Here is a 19,332-nt window from a genome sequence, read left to right on the forward strand (position 1 = left end):
GGGGTCTCAGAGAGTCAGACACAGGACTGAGTGACTGACACTTTCACTTTCATTAAGTTAATTGGCTTCCCTATCCTCCTTTGGAATCATAGAAAGACCTTATAATGCTTTAACTCTGATTTTGCCTCTCTCCATTTCACCACCATCTGCTTTACTAACCCGTGTTTTGGGCAAAATTTTTAACAGCTCTAAAAATTAAGATTGTTATAGTTTTAGTCAGTTATTATTTATATTTACTTGTTTCTCTGCCCATTGTTGCTTCTTGCCATCATTACCCTTTGTGGTCAATTTCTTCTTCTGAAATTCGTCTTTTAGTAGCTCCTTCACTGAAATCTGAAATTGCTAAACTTCTTAGGCTTTGTATGAAAATTTATTATACCCTTTTTCTTGGGTGATGTTATTCCATTATTTTCTGGTTTCTCATGTTGCTGGTATTAAATTTGCTTAAGTTTAACTTCTGTTCCTTTGTACGTAGTTTTTATTTTCTTTTATTAGTTTTGAAAACATGCTCTTCATTTTTGGTGTTTTGTATTCAATAGTTTCACTATGATGAGTCTATATCTAGATTTAAAAAAATCTTACCTTGGATGGACTTGTGATTCCTAAATCTGAATATTCCTGTCTTTCATCACTTCTCGAATATATTCAGTCTTTTCTCTGTGGATTTTGCCTCTCCCAATTTCTCTTGTCTCTCTTTTTAGAACTCTTATCAGATACATATTTTTGTTTATTTCTTCTGTGTCTCTTTTCATATTTTCTATCTTGTTAAATCTCACTGTTGTATTTTGAAAATTTTATCCATTCTGCCCCTTAACCAGGCTACTGAATTTTTTATCTCTTATAATTTCTAAAAATACTTTATAATTTTTCTAGACTATTTCTGGCATTAAAAAAAAAAACACTGTGTTTTGTTCTGTTCTCATGTATTTGAACATTCTTTTATTTTTTTAATCACTTAAAAGTACTTTCTCTATAGTTCACCAGATAGTTTTATGATTAGTATTCTTTGTTTTCTAAGTCAGTTGTCTATTTCTCTGACTGGTTCTCACTTTTAGTGTGGATTTTTTTATGTTTTATAAATGTATGTGAAAGTTTGACCTTTTTAGGGCTTCATTATGGAAATTCTGTGTGCCTAGGCTGAAATGTGTGCATTCAAATTAAAAGTATTTTTTTATTGCTTGAACCAGGTGCTCCAGGGATATCTTCCTGTAATGAAGTGAAAGTGAAAGTTGCTCAGTCCTGTCTGACTCTTTGCAACCCCATGAACTATACAGTCCATGGAATTCTCCAGGCCAGAATATTGACATGGATAGCCTTTCCCTTCTCCAGCAGATCTTCCCAACTCAGGAATCCAACCAGGGTCTCCTGCATTGCAGGTGGATTCTTTACCAACTGAGATATCAGGGAAGCCCTGTAATGAAATTTATTGTAAATGCTTGGCCTGGATTCTTAAGCGTGCATACATGCTCAGTTGTGCTCGATTCTTTGCAACACCACTGGACTGTAGCCTTCAGGTTCCCCTGTCCATGGGATTTTTCAGGCAAGACTACTGGAATGGGTTGCCATTTCCTTCTCCAGGGGATCTTCCTGATTCAGGGATCAAACTTGCAACTCCTGCATCTCCTGCTTGGCAGGTGGATATTTTACCACTGAATCCAGTCACTGGGGAAGCCCCAATTCTTAAGCAGGTGGTGTAAATTCAAACTGAAACCTAAAAGTGTTCTGGCCCATGTTTTAAAATTATTTTCTACCCCCAGATCTAGGAATAGATACACATGTATCTTTGTCATCTCCCATTGTTAGCGAATGATTTCTTTCTAGACCACAATTCCACTAATACTATATCATTTTGAGAATCCTATATTTGTGAAAGCATCTCATGTCAGATGCTTCCCATCTCAGGAAGGCTTCCCTGCTGGCTCAGACAGTAAAGAGTCTGCCTGCTTTGCGGGAGACCAGTGGCGACCCACTCCAGTATTCTTGCCTGGAAAATCCCATGGGTGGAGGAGTTTGGCAGGCTTCAGTCCATGGGGTCGCAAAGAGTCAGACACAACTGAGTGACTTCACTGTCACTTTCACTCATGTCAGATAGTCTTCCTCAAACAGATTCACGGCCTCATTTATTATCCTTGCATAGATTTTAAAAAATCTAAGTTCTTAGATACCAAGACCAATAATCTGCCTTCTATACATCTATTTTTCTAGCATCTGTGGATTTCTTTTTATTTATTAGGAGCTCTTCATGTAAATAATGTTCTTAAATATCCTGTAGTTTCTGGCAGTTTGTGGAAGGTTATCCAGAGCTGTATTCTCCAACTGCTTTCAGTTTCAGGCATACAGAGAAAATAACACTTAAACATATAGGGAAGATGATACCGATGCAGAATGTTGTAATACCTGGGAATGTTTAGAGGATGACCATATGAAGCTTGATTTAAAAAAATTAACACAAAATTTTAAAATAAAACAAAAAAACTACACAAAGGATATCAAATGCTAATTTTTTTTTTTTTTTTAGGGATTAGGACATGGACATTTCATTTATTTATTTAACTGAAGTATAGTTGATTTACAATGTTGTGCTAATTTCTCCTGTACAAAGTGACTCAGTTATATACATATACATATATATTCTTTTCCCGTTATGGTTTATCTCAGGAGATTAGATATGGTTCCCTGTGATGTACAGTAGGACCTCATTGTTTAGTCACTCTGTTTTTTATTTTATTTTATTTTTACTTTACAATATTGTATTGCTTTTGCCATACATCAACATGAATCCGCCACAGATGTACACGTGTTCCTAATCCTGAACACCCCTCCCACCTCCCTCCCCATACCATCCCTCTGGGTCATCCCAATGCACCAGCCCCAAGCTTCCTGTATCCTGCATCGAACCTGGACTGGCGATTCGTTTCTTATATGATATTATACATGTTTCAATGCCATTCTCCCAAATCATCCCCCCCTCCCTCTCCCACAGAGTCCAAAAGACTGGTTTATACATCTGTGTCTCTTTTGCTGTCTCACATACAGGGTTATTGTTACCATCTTTCTAAATTCCTTATATATGCGTTAGTATACTATATTGGCGTTTTTCCTTCTGGCTTACTTCACTCTGTATAATCGGCTCCAGTTTCATCTACCTCATTAGAACTGATTCAAATGTATTCTTTTTAATGGCTGAGTAATATTCCATTGTGTATATACCACAGCTTTCTTATTGAAATACTTTAGCTTTTGTCCATTGAACTTTCTATTTTTGTATGAGGTTTTGATTTCTGAAATGAATATATGAAATTCCTGATCAAGACTTTTCAATGATCTATGCAGTCTTAATAAACATTAATAAGAAACTGTTCCCACAATAAAGTGATAAAAATTTTAAACTGTTCAAATATATAAACCATGTGAAATTATATTAGAGTATCTAATAGTTTTCCTTTTTTCATTTATAATTGCAATATTGAAATTTCTTATAAAAATCAAATGATATTAAAATCTAATCAGACTTTCAATATTATACTGATTTACGGCTTTCTTGGTGGCTGAGTGATAAAGAATCTGCCTGCAATGCAGGAGACTTGAATTCCATCCCTGGCTTGGGAGGATCTCCTGGAGAAGGGACTGGCAACCCACTCCAGTATTCTTGCCTGGAGAATTCCAGTCATGATGGGCAGAGCTCCAAGCCTCACACAAGACTACCTTGAGAGCTCGTGCTACAGGTCACCATTTACAAAGCTTCAATTTAGAGCATCCTATTACTAAAACAAGAAGCCTGGGTTAAATCTTTTAATATAGAAAAATAAATAATGGAGAAGTAATGAAAGGAAGGATTGGGGAAAAAATGAAGGAAAGAGAGAAGGAAGGAAGCTGTAAAAAACTGAAAGATCTAGTTTTGTTGCAGATAAGGGGAGAAGTCCAATAAATATCGAATTCTTATTCTTATCTAGATATAATGTGCCAGTTGATTACTTATATAATCTCACAGATTCTTATAACAACTTTGTTAAAATGGTATTATCATCTCAATCCCTGATTGATTTTTAAAATAGTATCAAAAATGAGTAATTATCTTGCCCAAGTTCACAAAACCAGTGAGGAACTAGGTTTCAATCTCAGATATATCTATCTGGAAAGTCCAAGACCTTATTCTCTTGAGTCAATGGACTTGGTTCAAATTCTAACTCTACTACAAACTAGCTATGTTTATTCTTGATACCACTTGCCTCACCCTAAAGAGGTAATAAATTGTCCCTGTCTGAAAAAATTCATTATCCTCAAAACAAGTGAGTTAATACATCAGATATCAGCTTAGGATAAAAAGTGGAAGTGAAAGTTAGTCACTCAATTGTTTCCAACTCTTTGTGACCCCATGGACTGTAGCCCACAAGTCTCCTCTGTCCATGGAATTCTCCAAGCAAGAATTATTGATTGGGTTGCAATTTCCTTCTCCAGGGGATCTTCCCAACCCAGGGATCAAACCCAGGTCACCCACATTGCAAGCAGACTCTTTACCAACTGAGCTACCAGGGAAGCTTAGGATGAGGTACATAAGATCAGGTCCATGCATCTCTAGTAACTTAAAAACTGTCCAGGTGATTTTGGTGCTAATGGTAAAGAACCTACCTGCCAATGTAGTTAGATGTAAGAGATGGAGATTCGATCTCTGGGTCAGGAAGATCCCCTGGAGAAGGGCATGGCAACCCACTCCAGTATTCTTGCCTGGAGAATCCCATGAACAGAGACTGGCAGGCTGTAGTCCATAGGGTCACACAGAGTCAGACACAACTGAAGCGATTTAGCATGACCTAGCATGCACAGCTTAGAATTAGGTGCATAGAAAGTCTCAGAAGTTGTTAGTTATTATTATGGTTGTTACTGTTACCATTACCTCATAGATGTAGTTTTGTCTGATGTATTTTGAGCAAATAACTAGAAAATACGGAAGCCAAGATTTCCTGCACTCTTGCTTCCAAATACCTTTGATTCTCACAACCACATGCTGCCTTGCTAAATAATCTACAAAACATTTTCAAAGATTAACAGGTAGGATACACAAAAATAATTTCAAAATTGATTAAAGACTGTGAGACCGGACACCATAAAACTCCTAGAGGGAAACATAGGCGGAATACTCTCTGACATAAATTGTAGTAATTTTTGATCCATCTCCCAGAATAATGGAAATAAAAACAAAAATAAACAAATGGGACTTACTTAAACTCAAAAGATTTTTCACACTAAAGGAAAGAATAAACAAAACAGAAGGACAACCGTAGATTGGGAGAAAATATTTGCAAATGATGTGACCAGCAAGAGATTAGTCTCCAAAATTTACAAACTGCTTATGATGCTTAACAGCATCAAAACAAATAACTCAATCAAAAAACAAGCAGAACATCTACCTAAATAGACATTTCTTCAAGGAAGATATACAAATGGACAAGAGACACATGAAAAGATATTCAACATCACTAATTATTAGAGAAATGGAAATCAAAACTACAATGAGATACCATCTCACACCACTCAGAAAGTCTATGATTTAAAAAATCCACAAACCGTAAAGGCTGGAGAGGGTGTGATGAGAAGAGAGCTCTCCAACACTGTTGGTAGGAATGTAAATTGGTACAGTGACTACTATAGTTTGTTTGTTTGTTTGTTTGTTTTTTTCCTTAAAAACTCAAAATAGAGCTACCATATGACCTTACAATCCCACTCCTGGGCATTTATCTGAAAAAAAAAAAAAAAAAAAACAGGAAAGGATACAGGCATCCCAAAGTTCATTGCACCACTGTTTACAAGAGCGAAGACATGGAAGCCACCTAAATGTCCATCAACAGAGGAAAGGCTAAAGAAGATGTGGTACATATATACGGTGGAATATTACTCAGCCATTAAAAAGAACAAAATAATGCCATTTGCAGCAACATGGATGGACTTAGAGAGTGTCATACTGAGTGAAGTAAGTCAGATAGGGAAGGAAAAATACTGTATGACATCCCTTTTATGTGGGATCTAAAAAGAAATGATGAACTTGCACAACAGAAAATGACCCCCAGACTTAGAGAACGATTTTATGGTTGCCAAGGGAAAGAAATAGTTATGGAGTTTCGGATGGACATGTACACACTGCTGCCCTACTGTACAGCATAGTGAACTCTGCTCAATGTTATGTGGCAGCCTAAATAGGAGGGGAGTTTGGGTAGAAATGGATACATGTATATGTATGGCTGAGTTCCTTTGCTATTCACCCGAAACTATCATGGCATTATTTGTTGATCAACTATACCCCAATACAAAATGAAAATGTTTAAAAAAATAAATTAAAAAAATGCATGGGTGAAGAATCATAAAAGAATGTGTTCACAAATTCCCGGGTGGTCCAGTGGTGAGGACTTGGCATTTTCATTGCCGGGACCCGAGTTGGATTCCTGGTTGGGAAACTAAGATCCTACAAGATATGCAGCCAAAAAGAAAGAAAGAAAGATTGTTTTCTTTCTGCGTTTGGTATCGTAGAGAAAGTATATTTACTGTCCAGACACTTAGGATTTAAGTTCTAGCTCTACCAATTAATAGTTCTGGGATCTGGGGGTGGGGGTGTAATTACCCTTTATTAGACTCAATTTCCTCATGTCTTAAGTTAGTCTAAAATAAACAATTCTGTGAATAGAGAAGCTAAATAATATAGTATATTTTATATATCTGGGGAAAAGTTTTTGGCAAGTAGTAGGATATTAATGATCAATAAATATTCCACTTTTTCATTTTTTTTATTCCAGCTTCATATATACACATTCTTTCTGTATTAGATCTCCTCTTGCATTTAGCATTAGTCTAGATCCTAAAAGTACATCATGGCTCCCAGGTTCATTGGAAATGGATCTGACATCTGGAATTTCAGAAGTAAAAAGGGGGATTAAGCCCTGTGAGGTTCAAAGGCCCTTTGTCCCCCTTGATAGTGATTTTCTTAAATCAAACAGTAGCCAAGACCCTAGGAAAAATAATTGAACTGACAACAGGCAGGTCTGGTTTATTAATAATGGAATAGCTTTGGACATTCTTGATGACTTAACGTAATGACAGAAAAGAGGTCGGAAACTGAAATGCCTAGAGAGCGGGTCAATGGCTAGGTCTCAGAGGAGAAAGGAAAACATGAGTTATTCCTAAGACCTTATTGCATAGAACAAAGCATTTTATGGTAGTCCCAAATATGAATCCAGAGGAAATGGTTTTGGTATTCTATTTTTAAAGGAAAAAAAGTTTTAAAGGCTTCAAAAATTGCCCACTATATTTATATTTATTTTTGCCCTAATTTTGGAAAACAGACTTGATTGGAGTTATGAAATTGGAACCTTAGTGAGTAACTTAGAGATCTTGGCTGTCTTAACTCTTTTATTCCTTGAGTTTAGATATCAGTTCTCCATCTGTTAATTGCACACCTTAAGACAGGTTAATTAACATCACTGAACCTCAGTTTCCACATCTGTATAATGAAGATGTTTATATTTTACTATAATTGTAGGAGAATATTAAAAAAAATTTAAGTGTATACAATTTCTGGCACTTGACATTAATACTTCACACAATAAATATTTATTCAGTGAATTAATACATGAATTTTGATGCTTCTGTTTTTCACTGCCTTTGGACAGAAAGGCCAGCCTATGGTAACCTTGTGAAAGCCTTTCATTTTCTCTAACTATTCAGGCTGCTCTTGCCCTGATCCTCATCCTTTTTCCTTTGGACTGTTTCAGTGGTCATTTAATGTCTTTTAACCCCAATTCTCTTTCCTTTCCCCATCTGTCTTCCTCACTTGTGATAAAGTACTTTACTAAAACAAAGACTTGATTTCTCTTAAGTCTACTGCACTTCTGGAAGGGTTTTAGTCATCTAAAACATTCCACACCCCCATTGTAAAGGTGAGACCCAGGGAGAGAAGGAACTCACCTATGTGTCTGTGCTCCTATAAACTGATACTAAAGATTAGGATTGAGCCCAGTACTCCTGGCCCTTGGCAGAAGATAACAAAAAGGGAGAAAACATATATTCTGTAGCTGTAGTCAAAGCAGCTATATAAGTTTTTCATTTCAATTTTTCTTTTTTTTATTTCAATTTTTCACTAAGTTATTATCATTAGTTTTGTTGAATTTCAAATGCACCACTGTTATTATAGTGATATTATTAATTTCCATGGAAATTCTAGGTGAGCCTAGAGAAAAGGCACAATTAATAAAATAACTAAAACTTATATAGCATTCACTATGTACCAAGCAAAGCTCCAAGCATTGTACATTAAATCATTTCTCATCAGTAACCCTAGGTACCATTATTATCGCAATTTTTCAGATGAGGAAACTGAGGCAAAGAAAGATTTAGTAGCTTGGCAAGGTCACAGACTAAGAGTGGTAGAGTGAGATTAAAACTAAGCCTTCCAGATTCCAGAGTCTGTGTTCTTGATTACTATGCTAAGCTAGCAGAAACACTGAATTTCTGTGAATATCATTTATTCTCACTATGTTGGTAGCTAGTCCATATGGTTTCCCTTAACCCTGCTTTTTACTTCCAGTTCTAATTATCAGAAAGGGGCAACCTGAATAGCACAGTCTTCTGTTAACTTTTCCCTCTTTCTTTCTCAGAGAGTCATTTTCAACATTGTTAACTTCAGCAAAACTAAAAGTCTTTATAGAGATGGGATGGCCCCTATGGTGAAGTCTACCAGCAGACCAAAATGGTAAGTGACCCACAGAATGGATTTCCTTTTGATTGGAGAATGTGACTCAGGGCTCCAATTTATCTGCTCTACTGGCCCTAAGAGGAGTTCAATGAGTTTCTGCATGTTCGTTGTCTGGGCTCTAGGCGTGGCTCTTTGAGAATGTGGGAAAAGAAAACATGGTTCCATGTGTGGAATTACTAGCATTCTCTTATGAGGGAATGTACAGTCTGTTATTTGATAAGATAAACTTCCTGTCTTATTTGGCTTTTATCATGACATCTTTGGAAGCATAAAGCTGACTCTGTTTTTTCCTTTCTAACCTGGGCAGAGATATTGTACATTAACCCCAGAGGATATTGGGAGCTACAGTTTTGCAGAGTTCCCTTGCTTTGCTTGTTTGTTGTGGATTCTTTGTATAGATATGGTGTGAATATTTCTGGATGCTAAAGTTCTATTTGTCCCATTGCTATAGTGTAGCTGAGGACAGTTGGATAGGATTACTAATAATAGTAATGATGATGATGATGATAATGTTAATAATAACGACTGTCACTGAGAAAATCTGTTCTTTGTCAGATGTTTTATATTTGATGTTACAATTCTCACAACAAGCAAGGGAGATTATTTTAAAGATCCCTATATTACAGATGAAGACACTGGAGCTAGGATAGGTTAAGTATTTTCTCATGACCATAAATACTAAGGGGAAGAGCCTGTGTTATTGTTATTATCCCACACTGCCATTCAAACTGATTACTTTGTTCATCCATTTATTCATTCAACATTGACTGAGTGCACCAAAATGAGAGTTTTTAAAGCCAGAAACCAAGTGTTATTCACCTATCACACAGTAGGTGTTAAGTGAATGCTTGTTGAGCTGAACTGAATTCATGATGAGAATTTACATGTAAAGTGCCTGGCACTTGCTAAGTACTCAATAAATGTCATCTGTTATTAATAGTATTTTGTAGAATACTCTACAAATGCAAGGAATTGTTAATATTATTCTAGCTTTGATCCCTGTTCAAATTTTAATGACTAGTGAGAAGATCATCTCCAAATGTCTGTATTTATAGAAAGCTAGCTATTCATAAATATTGAATTGTGCTTTTATCTAGAAATGATACTTAGCAATTTTCTATAAATGCTGGGCTGAGAAACTCAGGTTTGTAAAAATGTAGGCATTTGATGATGATAATCAAAACTATTTATTAAAGGTAAAAATATCTTCCTGGGCCTATTTTTTTTTTTTTTTTTTTTTGCTTTACTAAGTCAAATTAACTATACTGCTGTTTCTCAGTTTCCTTTCAACATTGGGATCTGAACAGGAGGCAGACCTTTGCTGTGAGTTTCTGAATTCAGCCTGAGTGGATAGTAACAAAACACTTCTTTCTGTTAATAGGCATATATGTAGATGTGTGCTTCAAATCTTGTCAACAAAGCTGTTGATCTGCTCACAGGGGCCTTAAAATAACATTGTACTTCTTTTATGAGACTCTGTGTTGGGATCTTACATAGTGGTAATAATAACCATTTGGTTTCCTCAAGTGTTCAGTTCTGGAGTCTTTTTGTTTGCTTTTGAAAACCCTTCTGCCTTAATTATTTCATTTTGTTTTGTTTCTCATGCACTACCATTTGGGTCCTCTCTTTTAGGGCTCTTGACAAGATTTTGAAATATTAATGACTCTTTATATTTATGTTATAATGTCTTAGAATTAAGTCAGCATTCTCATCCAGTGTTGATAGGCTCTGAGCAGAATCTGCTATGTGGTCACTGTACTTCTCTAGTGGTCTAAAGAGGTTTAAAGTTTCAGAACCAAGTTTGTTGTAGTTGAAGCCAATAAGGTACAAGGTACCAGAATAAGTAAAGTCATTGACATGTTTAATCTCTCAGAGAGATTTTTACTTTTCTATTCCCAGACATTGAATGGGAAGTTTCTCATCTTCTTTCACACTATCCTTTCTTCAAGCAAGATGTTTGGAGATTTATTTAGCTAACAGGGCTTTATTGAATACCTTAATGTACCATGTGCTATAGATATAGATACTGGGGATATACTGTATGAATATGATAGAAACAATCTGTTCCAAAAGGGAAATTTCATATTAGAATTTTATTAACGATCTCTGTAGGCCATGATTATTACCCTTCTTTCTACTGCTTTGCTCTGAAGATCCTTTCTGTCACTTTGGTGCTTTCTGCCTAGGAATTTCTTTTGCTCCTTGTGTTTATTACTGGTACCAGAACCTATTTTCCAGTAATCATCATCATAAATGCTCCCAGAGTAACATAAAGAAATGTGTGTGACTGTTTGGCTCTCAGATTATTAGATTTTACTGGTCCTATGGAGTTTGTAGCCCGCCAGTCACCTCTGTTCATGGGATTCTCCAGGCAAGAATACTTGAGTGGTTGTCATGTCCTCCTCCAGGGAATCTTCCTGACCCAAGGATTGAACCTGTATCTCCTGCTTAGCAGGCAGATTCTTTACCAATGAGCCACCTAGGAAGTCCCTATGGGCATTGTGCATGCTAACTCACTTCAGTCGTGTCCAAATCTTTGTGACCCTATAGACTGTAGTCCACCAGGCTTCTCTGTTCATGCGATTCTCAAGGAAGAATACTGGAGTGGGTTGCCATGCCCTCCTCCAAGGGATCTTCCAGACCCAGGAGTCAAACCTGTCTCTTATGTCTCCAGCGTTGGCGGGCAGATTCTTTACCACTAGCACCACCTGGGAAGCCTTTATGGGCTTTACCTAATTTAATATTTTAAACAGGCCTTGGAAATATCCTTACTTCATGACAAACATTAGAAACCCTAAATTTTCTGGATGAAATATATACCAGATTGGGAAAACAAACTTTCTTCACATTTTCAAGGTGAAATGAGCTTTCCTCTTCACGTGTCACAGGGGTCTGTAATTTATTCTAAGCAAAGATACCTGCAGGCCTTAGCATGGATCTGGTAATCAATTAACTATGGAAAGCAAATGAGCAAAAGAAGCAATTAAAAAGCCATTATGCAGATAAACATATGACCTCTCAAGGCTGTTCTGCCTTGAGGACTTAAAAATCAGCATAACTAGCAGGAAAATTGGAGAAGGCAATGGCAACCCACTCCAGTACTCTTGCCTGGAAAATCCCATGGATGGAGGAGCCTGGAAGGCTGCAGTCCACGGGGTCTGACATGGCTAAGAGTCAGACATGGCTGTGCAACTTCACTTTCCCTTTTAACTTTCATGCATTGGAGAAGGAAATGGCAACCCACTCCAGTGTTCTTGCCTGGAGAATCCCAGGGACGGGGGAGCCTGATGGGCTACCGTCTATGGGGTCGCACAGAGTCGGGCACGACTGAAGTGACTTAGCAGTAGCAGTAGCAGGAAAATGGAGAAGCTGAAAGATTTAGAAGTTTTCTGCCTTCATTCTAATTCTGTTTACATATTGGACTTCTAAGGATTGTTGGTTGTTAGTGGAGGTGATAGAATTCCAGCAGAGCTGTTTCAAATTCTAAAAGATGCTGCAATGAAAGTGCTGCACTCAATATGCCAGCAAATATGGAAAACTCAGCAGCGGCCACAGGACTGGAAAAGGTTAACTTTCATTTCAAACCCAAAGAAAGGCAATGCCAAAAAATGTTCAAACTACCGCACAACTGCACTCATCTCACACTAGCATAGTAATGCTCACAATTCTCCAAGCTATGTGAACAGTATGTGAATTAAACAGTATGTGAACCGAGAACTTCCAAAGGTTCAAGCTGGATTTAGAAAAGGCAGAGGAACGAGAGATCAAATTGCCAATATCTGTAGGATCATTAAAAAAATCAAGAAAGTTTCAGAAAAACATCTACTTCTGCTTCATTGACTATGCCAAAGGCTTTGACTGTGTGTATCGGAACAAACTGTGGAAAATTCTTCAAGAGACAGGAACACCAGACTACCTTACCTGGCTCCTGAGAAATCTGTATGCAGGTCAAGAACCAACAGTTAGAATTGGACATGGAACAACAGACTAGTTCCAAATTGGGAAAGGAGTATGTCAAGGCTGTATATTTTATACTCTGTTTATTTTATTTATATGCAGAGTACATCATGCAAAATGCCACTCTAGATGAAACACAAGCTGGAATCAAGATTGCTGGAAGAAATAACAATAACCTCAGATATGCAGATGACACCACCCTTATGGCAGAAACTGAAGAGGAGCTAAAGAGCCTCTTGATGAAAGTGAAAGAGAAAAAGCTGGCTTAAAACTCAACAGTCAAAAACAAAGATCATGGCATATGATCCCATCACTTCATGGCAAGTTGATAGGGAAACAATGGAAGCAATGGGCTCCATTTTCTTGGGCTCCAAAATCATGCAGATGGTGACTATAGACATGAAATTAAAAGACACTTGCTCCTTGGAAGAAAATATATGACCAATCTGACAGTATACTGAAAAACAGAGGCATCACTTTGCCAATAAAGGTCCATCTAGTCAAAGTTGTTTTTTACAATAGTTGCATATGATTGTGGAGTTGGACCTTAAAGAAAATTGAGTGCTGAAGAACTGATGCTTTTGAATTCTGGTATTGGAGAAGATTCTTGAGAGCCCCGTGGACTGCAAGAAGATCAAACCAGTCAATCCTAAAGGAGTTCAGTCCTGAATATTCATTGAAAGGACTGATGCTGAAGCTGAAGCTCCAATCCTTTGGAGTGCTACAAAGACTCACTGGAAAAAACTCTGATGCTGGGAAAGATTGAAGGCAGGAGGAGAATGGGACAACAGAAGATGAGATGGTTGGATGGCATCACCAACTTGATAGACATGAGTTTGAGCAAGTTCCAGAAGTTGGTGATGGACAGGGAAGCCTGGCGTACTGCATTCCATGGGGTCACAAAGAGTCGGACATGACGAGCAACTGATCTGACTGAATGACTGAGGACTCTATAGCATCACATTTTTTTCAACCATAACTGATTAATATTTTTTTTACTATTGTCAAAGGCTGAAATTTCTATGTGCTGGAAGCTGGTGGAAACCATCATTAAAAAAATAGCCAATATCTGTATCCTCATTTATGAAGAAACTAAAACTAAGATGTTTTCACAGCTTGTGATTTGTAATATTAGCCAGGGATCTCAGGACTCCATCTTTACGGTTTCTTGAATTTTCCATGCATGGGAAGGGTGGATGAGAGGGCACAAAGAGTGAGGGAGTAGCATGAAGCTCTGTGGCCTTTGGTAAATCTGAAATAACTTCTCTGATTGACTTGTCCATTGTAGTAGATTGAGGAAATTGGACTTAATCTTAGAGGTTGCTTTCATTAACACATTTTTATTGAACATCTAACTTTGTGCTCAGTATTGGGGTAATAAATATGAATATGACCTGTATTATATCTTTAAAATTTTGTTTTTAAGAAGTTTAAATGAAACATAAATAGGTACAATGTAAGAAGCATGGTACTTAAAACCATTAGAAAGGTATATAAATTGTGCTGTGGATTAGAGATAAAGAAGAAAATGATGATATTAGGACTTAAGAAGAAAAGGAGAAGCTTTTGGAGTGGGTGGTATTTAGCTAGATCTTAAGGAAATGGGGCAAGAGCAAAAACTTAAGAAAATGAGATTTCAAATAGAAGATATAACCTGATGAGCCATGATACCTCTTTTATAAGCCTCAGTTTTCTCACTGTAAAAAGTACATAATAATACTTTTTCAGAGATATTATGAGAAATGAATATGAAATGGATGTCTAAATATTTTTTTTAATCTCAAGGATCTTATTCAGTAAAATTTCTGACTAGTTCTTTTATTTTCCTCTCTCACCCAAAACTGACTGAATAATTGTTCCTTCATTTCTTCCCTTTCACCTTCCTTCCTCTCTTCCTTCCTTTATTCTTTTCTCCCTTCCTTCAGCTTGTCAACTAATGCTTGCTAAGTGGCCACAGTATACCAGGGAATATGTAAGGTATTAGAATAAAACAAGAAAAATATGGTTACTGTTCTCTAAAGGGCTAGACATTAAATATGTAATCTGATAAATATGATAATCATTAAAACAAAAGGGAGATCAGCATGCTTGAACTTGCATGTATTCAATCACTCAGTTGTATCAGACTCTTTGCAACCCCACAGACTGGCCTGTCCTCTATCCATGGCATTTTTGAGGCAAGAATACTGCAGTTGTTTGCCATTTCCTCTTCCAGAGAATCTTCCAGACCCAGGGATCAAATCCCTATCTCCTGCATCTCCTGCATTGGCAGGCAGATACTTTACCACTGAGCCACCTGTGGGGCCTATTTGGCATGCTATATAGCATATAAGACTTAGTCTGCTTCAAGGATAAGAGACCTTATTTAGGAATATTATTTATTGTGATAGCTGAAAGATGAATGAAAGCTAGATCATAGTGGGCAGAGATATGTGTGAAGTATATATCTTTGATAAACAAAGTTCAATGTGATTGGAGAATGAAATTCTAAGAAGAACGACTGGGGAGTTATGTTGTTCAGTCACTCAGTCCTGTCCGACTCTTTTCAACCTTATGCACTACAGCAGGCTGGTTTGCTCTATCCTCCACCATCTTCCAGAGTTTGCTCAAATTTTGTCCATTGAGCCAGTGATCCTATTTTAACTATCTCATGCTCTGCTTCCTTCTTCTGCTTTTGCCTTCATTCTTTCCCAGGATCAAGTTTTTTTCAAATGAATTGACTCTTCACATCAGGTAAACAAAATATTGGAACTTTAGCCTCAGCCTCAGTCCTTCTAATGAATATTCAGGGTTGATTTCCATTAGTATTGACTGGTTTGATATCCTTACTGTCCAAGGGACTCTCAAGAGTCTTCTCTAGCACCACAGTTTGAAAGCATCAATTCTTCAGTGTTCAGCCTTCTTTAGGATCCAACTCTCATGTCTGTACATGACTACTGGAAAAACCATAGCTTTGAGTATATGGACATTTGCCTACAAAGTGATATCTCTGCTTTTTAATATGTTGTCCAGGTTTGTCATAGCTTTTCTTCCAAGGAATAAGCATCAATTTCATGACTGTGGTCACCATCTGCAGTGACATTTTAGCCCGAGAAAATAAAATCTGTTACTCTTTCCACTTTTCCCCTTCTATTTGCTATGAAGCAAAGGGACAGGATGCCATGATCTTAGTTTTTGAATGTTGAGTTTTAAGCCAGCCTTTTCACTCTCCTCCTTGACTCATCAAGTGGCTCTTTAATTCCTCTTCACTTTTTGCCGTTAGAGTAGAATCATCCTCATATCTGAGGTTGTTGATGTTTCTCCCAGCTTGTGATTCATCCAGCCCTGCATTTCACATGATGTAGTCTGCTTTAAGTTAAATAAGCAGGGTGACAATATACAGCCTGTTGAACTCCTTTCTCAATTTGGAACAAGTCCGTTGTTCCTTGTCCAGTTCTAACTATTGCTTCTTGAACCACATACAGGTTTCTCAGGAGATAGGTAATGTGGTTTGCTTCCATTTCCTTAAGAATTTTCCATGGCTTGTTGTTATCCACACAGCCAAAGGTTTTAGCATAGTCAATGAAGCAGAAGTAGATGTTTTTCAGGATTTCCCTTGCTTTCTCCATGATCCAACAAATGTTGGCAATTTTATCACTGGTTCCTCTGCCTCTTCAAAACCCAACTTGTACATCCAGATGTTCTTGGTTCACATACTACTGAAGCCTAGCTTGAAGGATTTGGAGCATAATCTTGCTAGCATGTGAAATGAGCACAATTGTATGGTAGTTGGAATACTGTTTGGTATTGCCCTTCTTTGGGATTGGGATGAAAACTGACCCTTTCCAATCTTGTGGCCATTATATTCACTTATGGAACAAACATAGAATCACTCTGAAAGGTGAGGTAATGAGGGAAGAATGGCTAGGTGTCTCAGAGCTTGGGATATGATACAGTGGTGAGAATCCTGGGTCTTATTGTTGCCTCATAAATGGCAGAATGGTTGCTTAGGAGGCCAGCAACCTGGAAATACCAATGGGCACAGGCACAAAACAGTCCTTCCCAGAAGCCTGTTTGGGCTAAACAAAGCACAAGAAAAAGGCAGCCCAGTAAGACAAAAACACTGAGACAATAATTACTTACTCTAATCAAATACTGTGGGGGAAAAAAAAAAAACTGTCGCCCCACTTTCTCCCTTACCAACAAATGTCAAGCAGGAAGCTTAAACTTCTATTTTTGCTTCAAACCCCCAGCCAGGTGGTGTCAGAGAAAAGTAGGGAACTGAGACTTTCATTCCAGCTGGTCAGTAATGAACACTTCTCTCCTCTCTGTGATGTCAGACTGCTTGAGGAATCTGGATTTCCATCACCCATTTAAGGATGGGATCAATAGCAGAGTGTAGGGAAACAGAAAAAAGAATAAATAAATGTTAGGATGGGACAATAGAAGTTACCCCTTTGAACAATAGAGGAAAAAAAACAGATCAATAAATATGAACAGAACCTTGGGGACTGATGGGACAATAAATTTAGCATTTATTTCATTAGAATCAGAAGGAAAGGAGAGAGTGGGACTGAAAAAAGTATTTTATTTATTATTAGTAGTATTATTAATTTTATTTTATTTTTAAACTTTACAAATTGTATTAGTTTTGCCAAATATCAAAATGAATCCGCCACAGGTATACATGTGTTCCCCATCCTGAACCCTCCTCCCTCCTCCCTCCCCATACCATCCCTCTGGGTCGTCCCAGTGCACTAGCCCCAAGCATCCAGTATCGTGCATCGAACCTGGACTGGCAACTCATTTCATACATGATATTATACATGTTTCAATGTCATTCTCCCAAATCTTCTTACCCTCTCCCTCTGCAACAGAGTCCATAAGACTGTTCTATACATCAGTGTCTCTTTTGCTGTCTCATACACAGGGTTATTGTTAGCATCTTTCTAAATTCCATATATATGCATTAGTATACTGTATTGGTGTTTTTCTTTCTGGCTTACTTCACTCTGTATAATAGGCTCCAGTTTCATCCACCTCATTAGAACTGATTCAAATGTATTCTTTTTAATGGCTGAGTAATATTCCATTGTGTATATATACCATAGCTTTCTTATCCATTCATCTGCTGATGTGGAAATCTTCTCAGATTTGAAAATATTATGTAAACCTATAGATTTGAGGGACTGAGTAACCAGAAAAACCTCAAAAAGGAAAAACTGAGGGAAATCTTTGCCAAGAAGTATCATAATTAAACTTCTGAAAACTAAGGACAAAGGAATCTTGAAAGTACTAAGAAGAACTAAGCCAAAGGGAAGTGGTACAATGTTTCTCAAATGCTGAGAGAAAATAGTTGTCAACCCAGACTTCTATATCTAACAAAAATATCTTTCAAGCATGAAGGGAAAATTAAGACATTTGTGATGAAAGCAAAAACTAAGAATATTTTTCACTAGCAGACCTACACTTATGCAAAGTTCTTGAAACAGAAAAGGTAATAAAGAAGGATTCTTATAATATCAGAAAGAGTAAAAAAGACCCCTGGGACAATATTAAGCACACCAACATTCAAATTATAGGAGTCCCAGATGAAGAAGAAAAAGAGAAGGGGCCTGAGAAAATATTGGAAGGTATTATAGTCAAAAACTTACCTAAAGGAAAGGAAATAGTCACCCAAGTCCAGGAGGCTCATAGATTACCATACAAGATAAATCCAAGGTGGAACACACTGAGACACATACCAGTCAAACTAACAAAAACTAAATACAAAGAAAAAATATTAAAAGCAACAAGGCAAAAGCAACAAATAACACAGAAGGAAATCCTAATAAGTTTATCAATTGATTTTCAACAGAAACTCTGCAGGCCAGAAGCGGGTGGCAGGATATATTTAAAATGATGACAAGGAAAAACCTGCAACCAAGAATATTCTACCCAGCAAGGCTCTCACTCAGATTCGACAGAAAAACCACAAGCTTTTCAGACAAGCAAAAGCTAAGAGAATTCAGCACCACAAAAGGAGATTTTCTAGGTGGAAAAGAAAAGACCACAACTAGAAACAAGAAAATGATGAACTGAAAAGCTCATCAGTAAAGGCAAACATACAGTAAATGTAGGAAACCATCCATATGCTAATATGATATCAAAACCAGAAAACATGAGAAGAGTATAAATGCAAGGTATTACAAATGCATTTGAAATTGAGAGATCAACAACTTAAATCAGTCTTGTATATATAGAGACTGCTGTATCAACACTTTATGGCAACAACAAACCAAAATCTGCAATAGATAGACACACAAAAAAGAAAGGGCAATCTAAACACAGCACTAAAGGTAGTCTTCAGATCACAAAAGAAGAGAACAAAAGAGGAAGGGAAGAAAAAGACCTACAAAAACAAACCAAAAACAGTAAAATGGCAATAAGAACATATATATCAGTAATTACCTTAAATGTAAATGGATGAAATACTCCAAACAAAAGACATAGACTGACTGAATGGATACAGAAGCAAGATCCATATATATGATGTCTATAAGAGACCTGCTTGATATCTAGGGACTCATTTGGACTGAATGTGAGGCATAGAAAAAGGTGTTCCATGCAAATAAAAGAAAGCCAAGGAGCAATACTCATATCAGATAAAACAGACT

The 19,332-nt window shown here is 37.1% G+C and overlaps 1 protein-coding gene across 3 annotated transcripts in view; it reads left to right on the top strand.

Annotated features, from left to right (window-relative positions):
- Positions 1 to 19,332, top strand: part of AGBL4 (ATP/GTP binding protein like 4) — a 1,469,133-nt gene that overhangs the window by 656,834 nt on the left and 792,967 nt on the right. For all 3 annotated transcript variants that reach the window (XM_027537317.1, XM_027537316.1, XM_027537319.1), the window contains exon 4: positions 8,643 to 8,737. In XM_027537317.1, coding sequence (XP_027393118.1) covers positions 8,643 to 8,737 — 95 coding nt within the window. The remainder of the gene's footprint in view (positions 1 to 8,642; positions 8,738 to 19,332) is intronic.

This window comes from Bos indicus x Bos taurus, chromosome 3 (assembly GCF_003369695.1).
Source record: "Bos indicus x Bos taurus breed Angus x Brahman F1 hybrid chromosome 3, Bos_hybrid_MaternalHap_v2.0, whole genome shotgun sequence".
Lineage (NCBI taxonomy): Eukaryota > Metazoa > Chordata > Mammalia > Artiodactyla > Bovidae > Bos > Bos indicus x Bos taurus.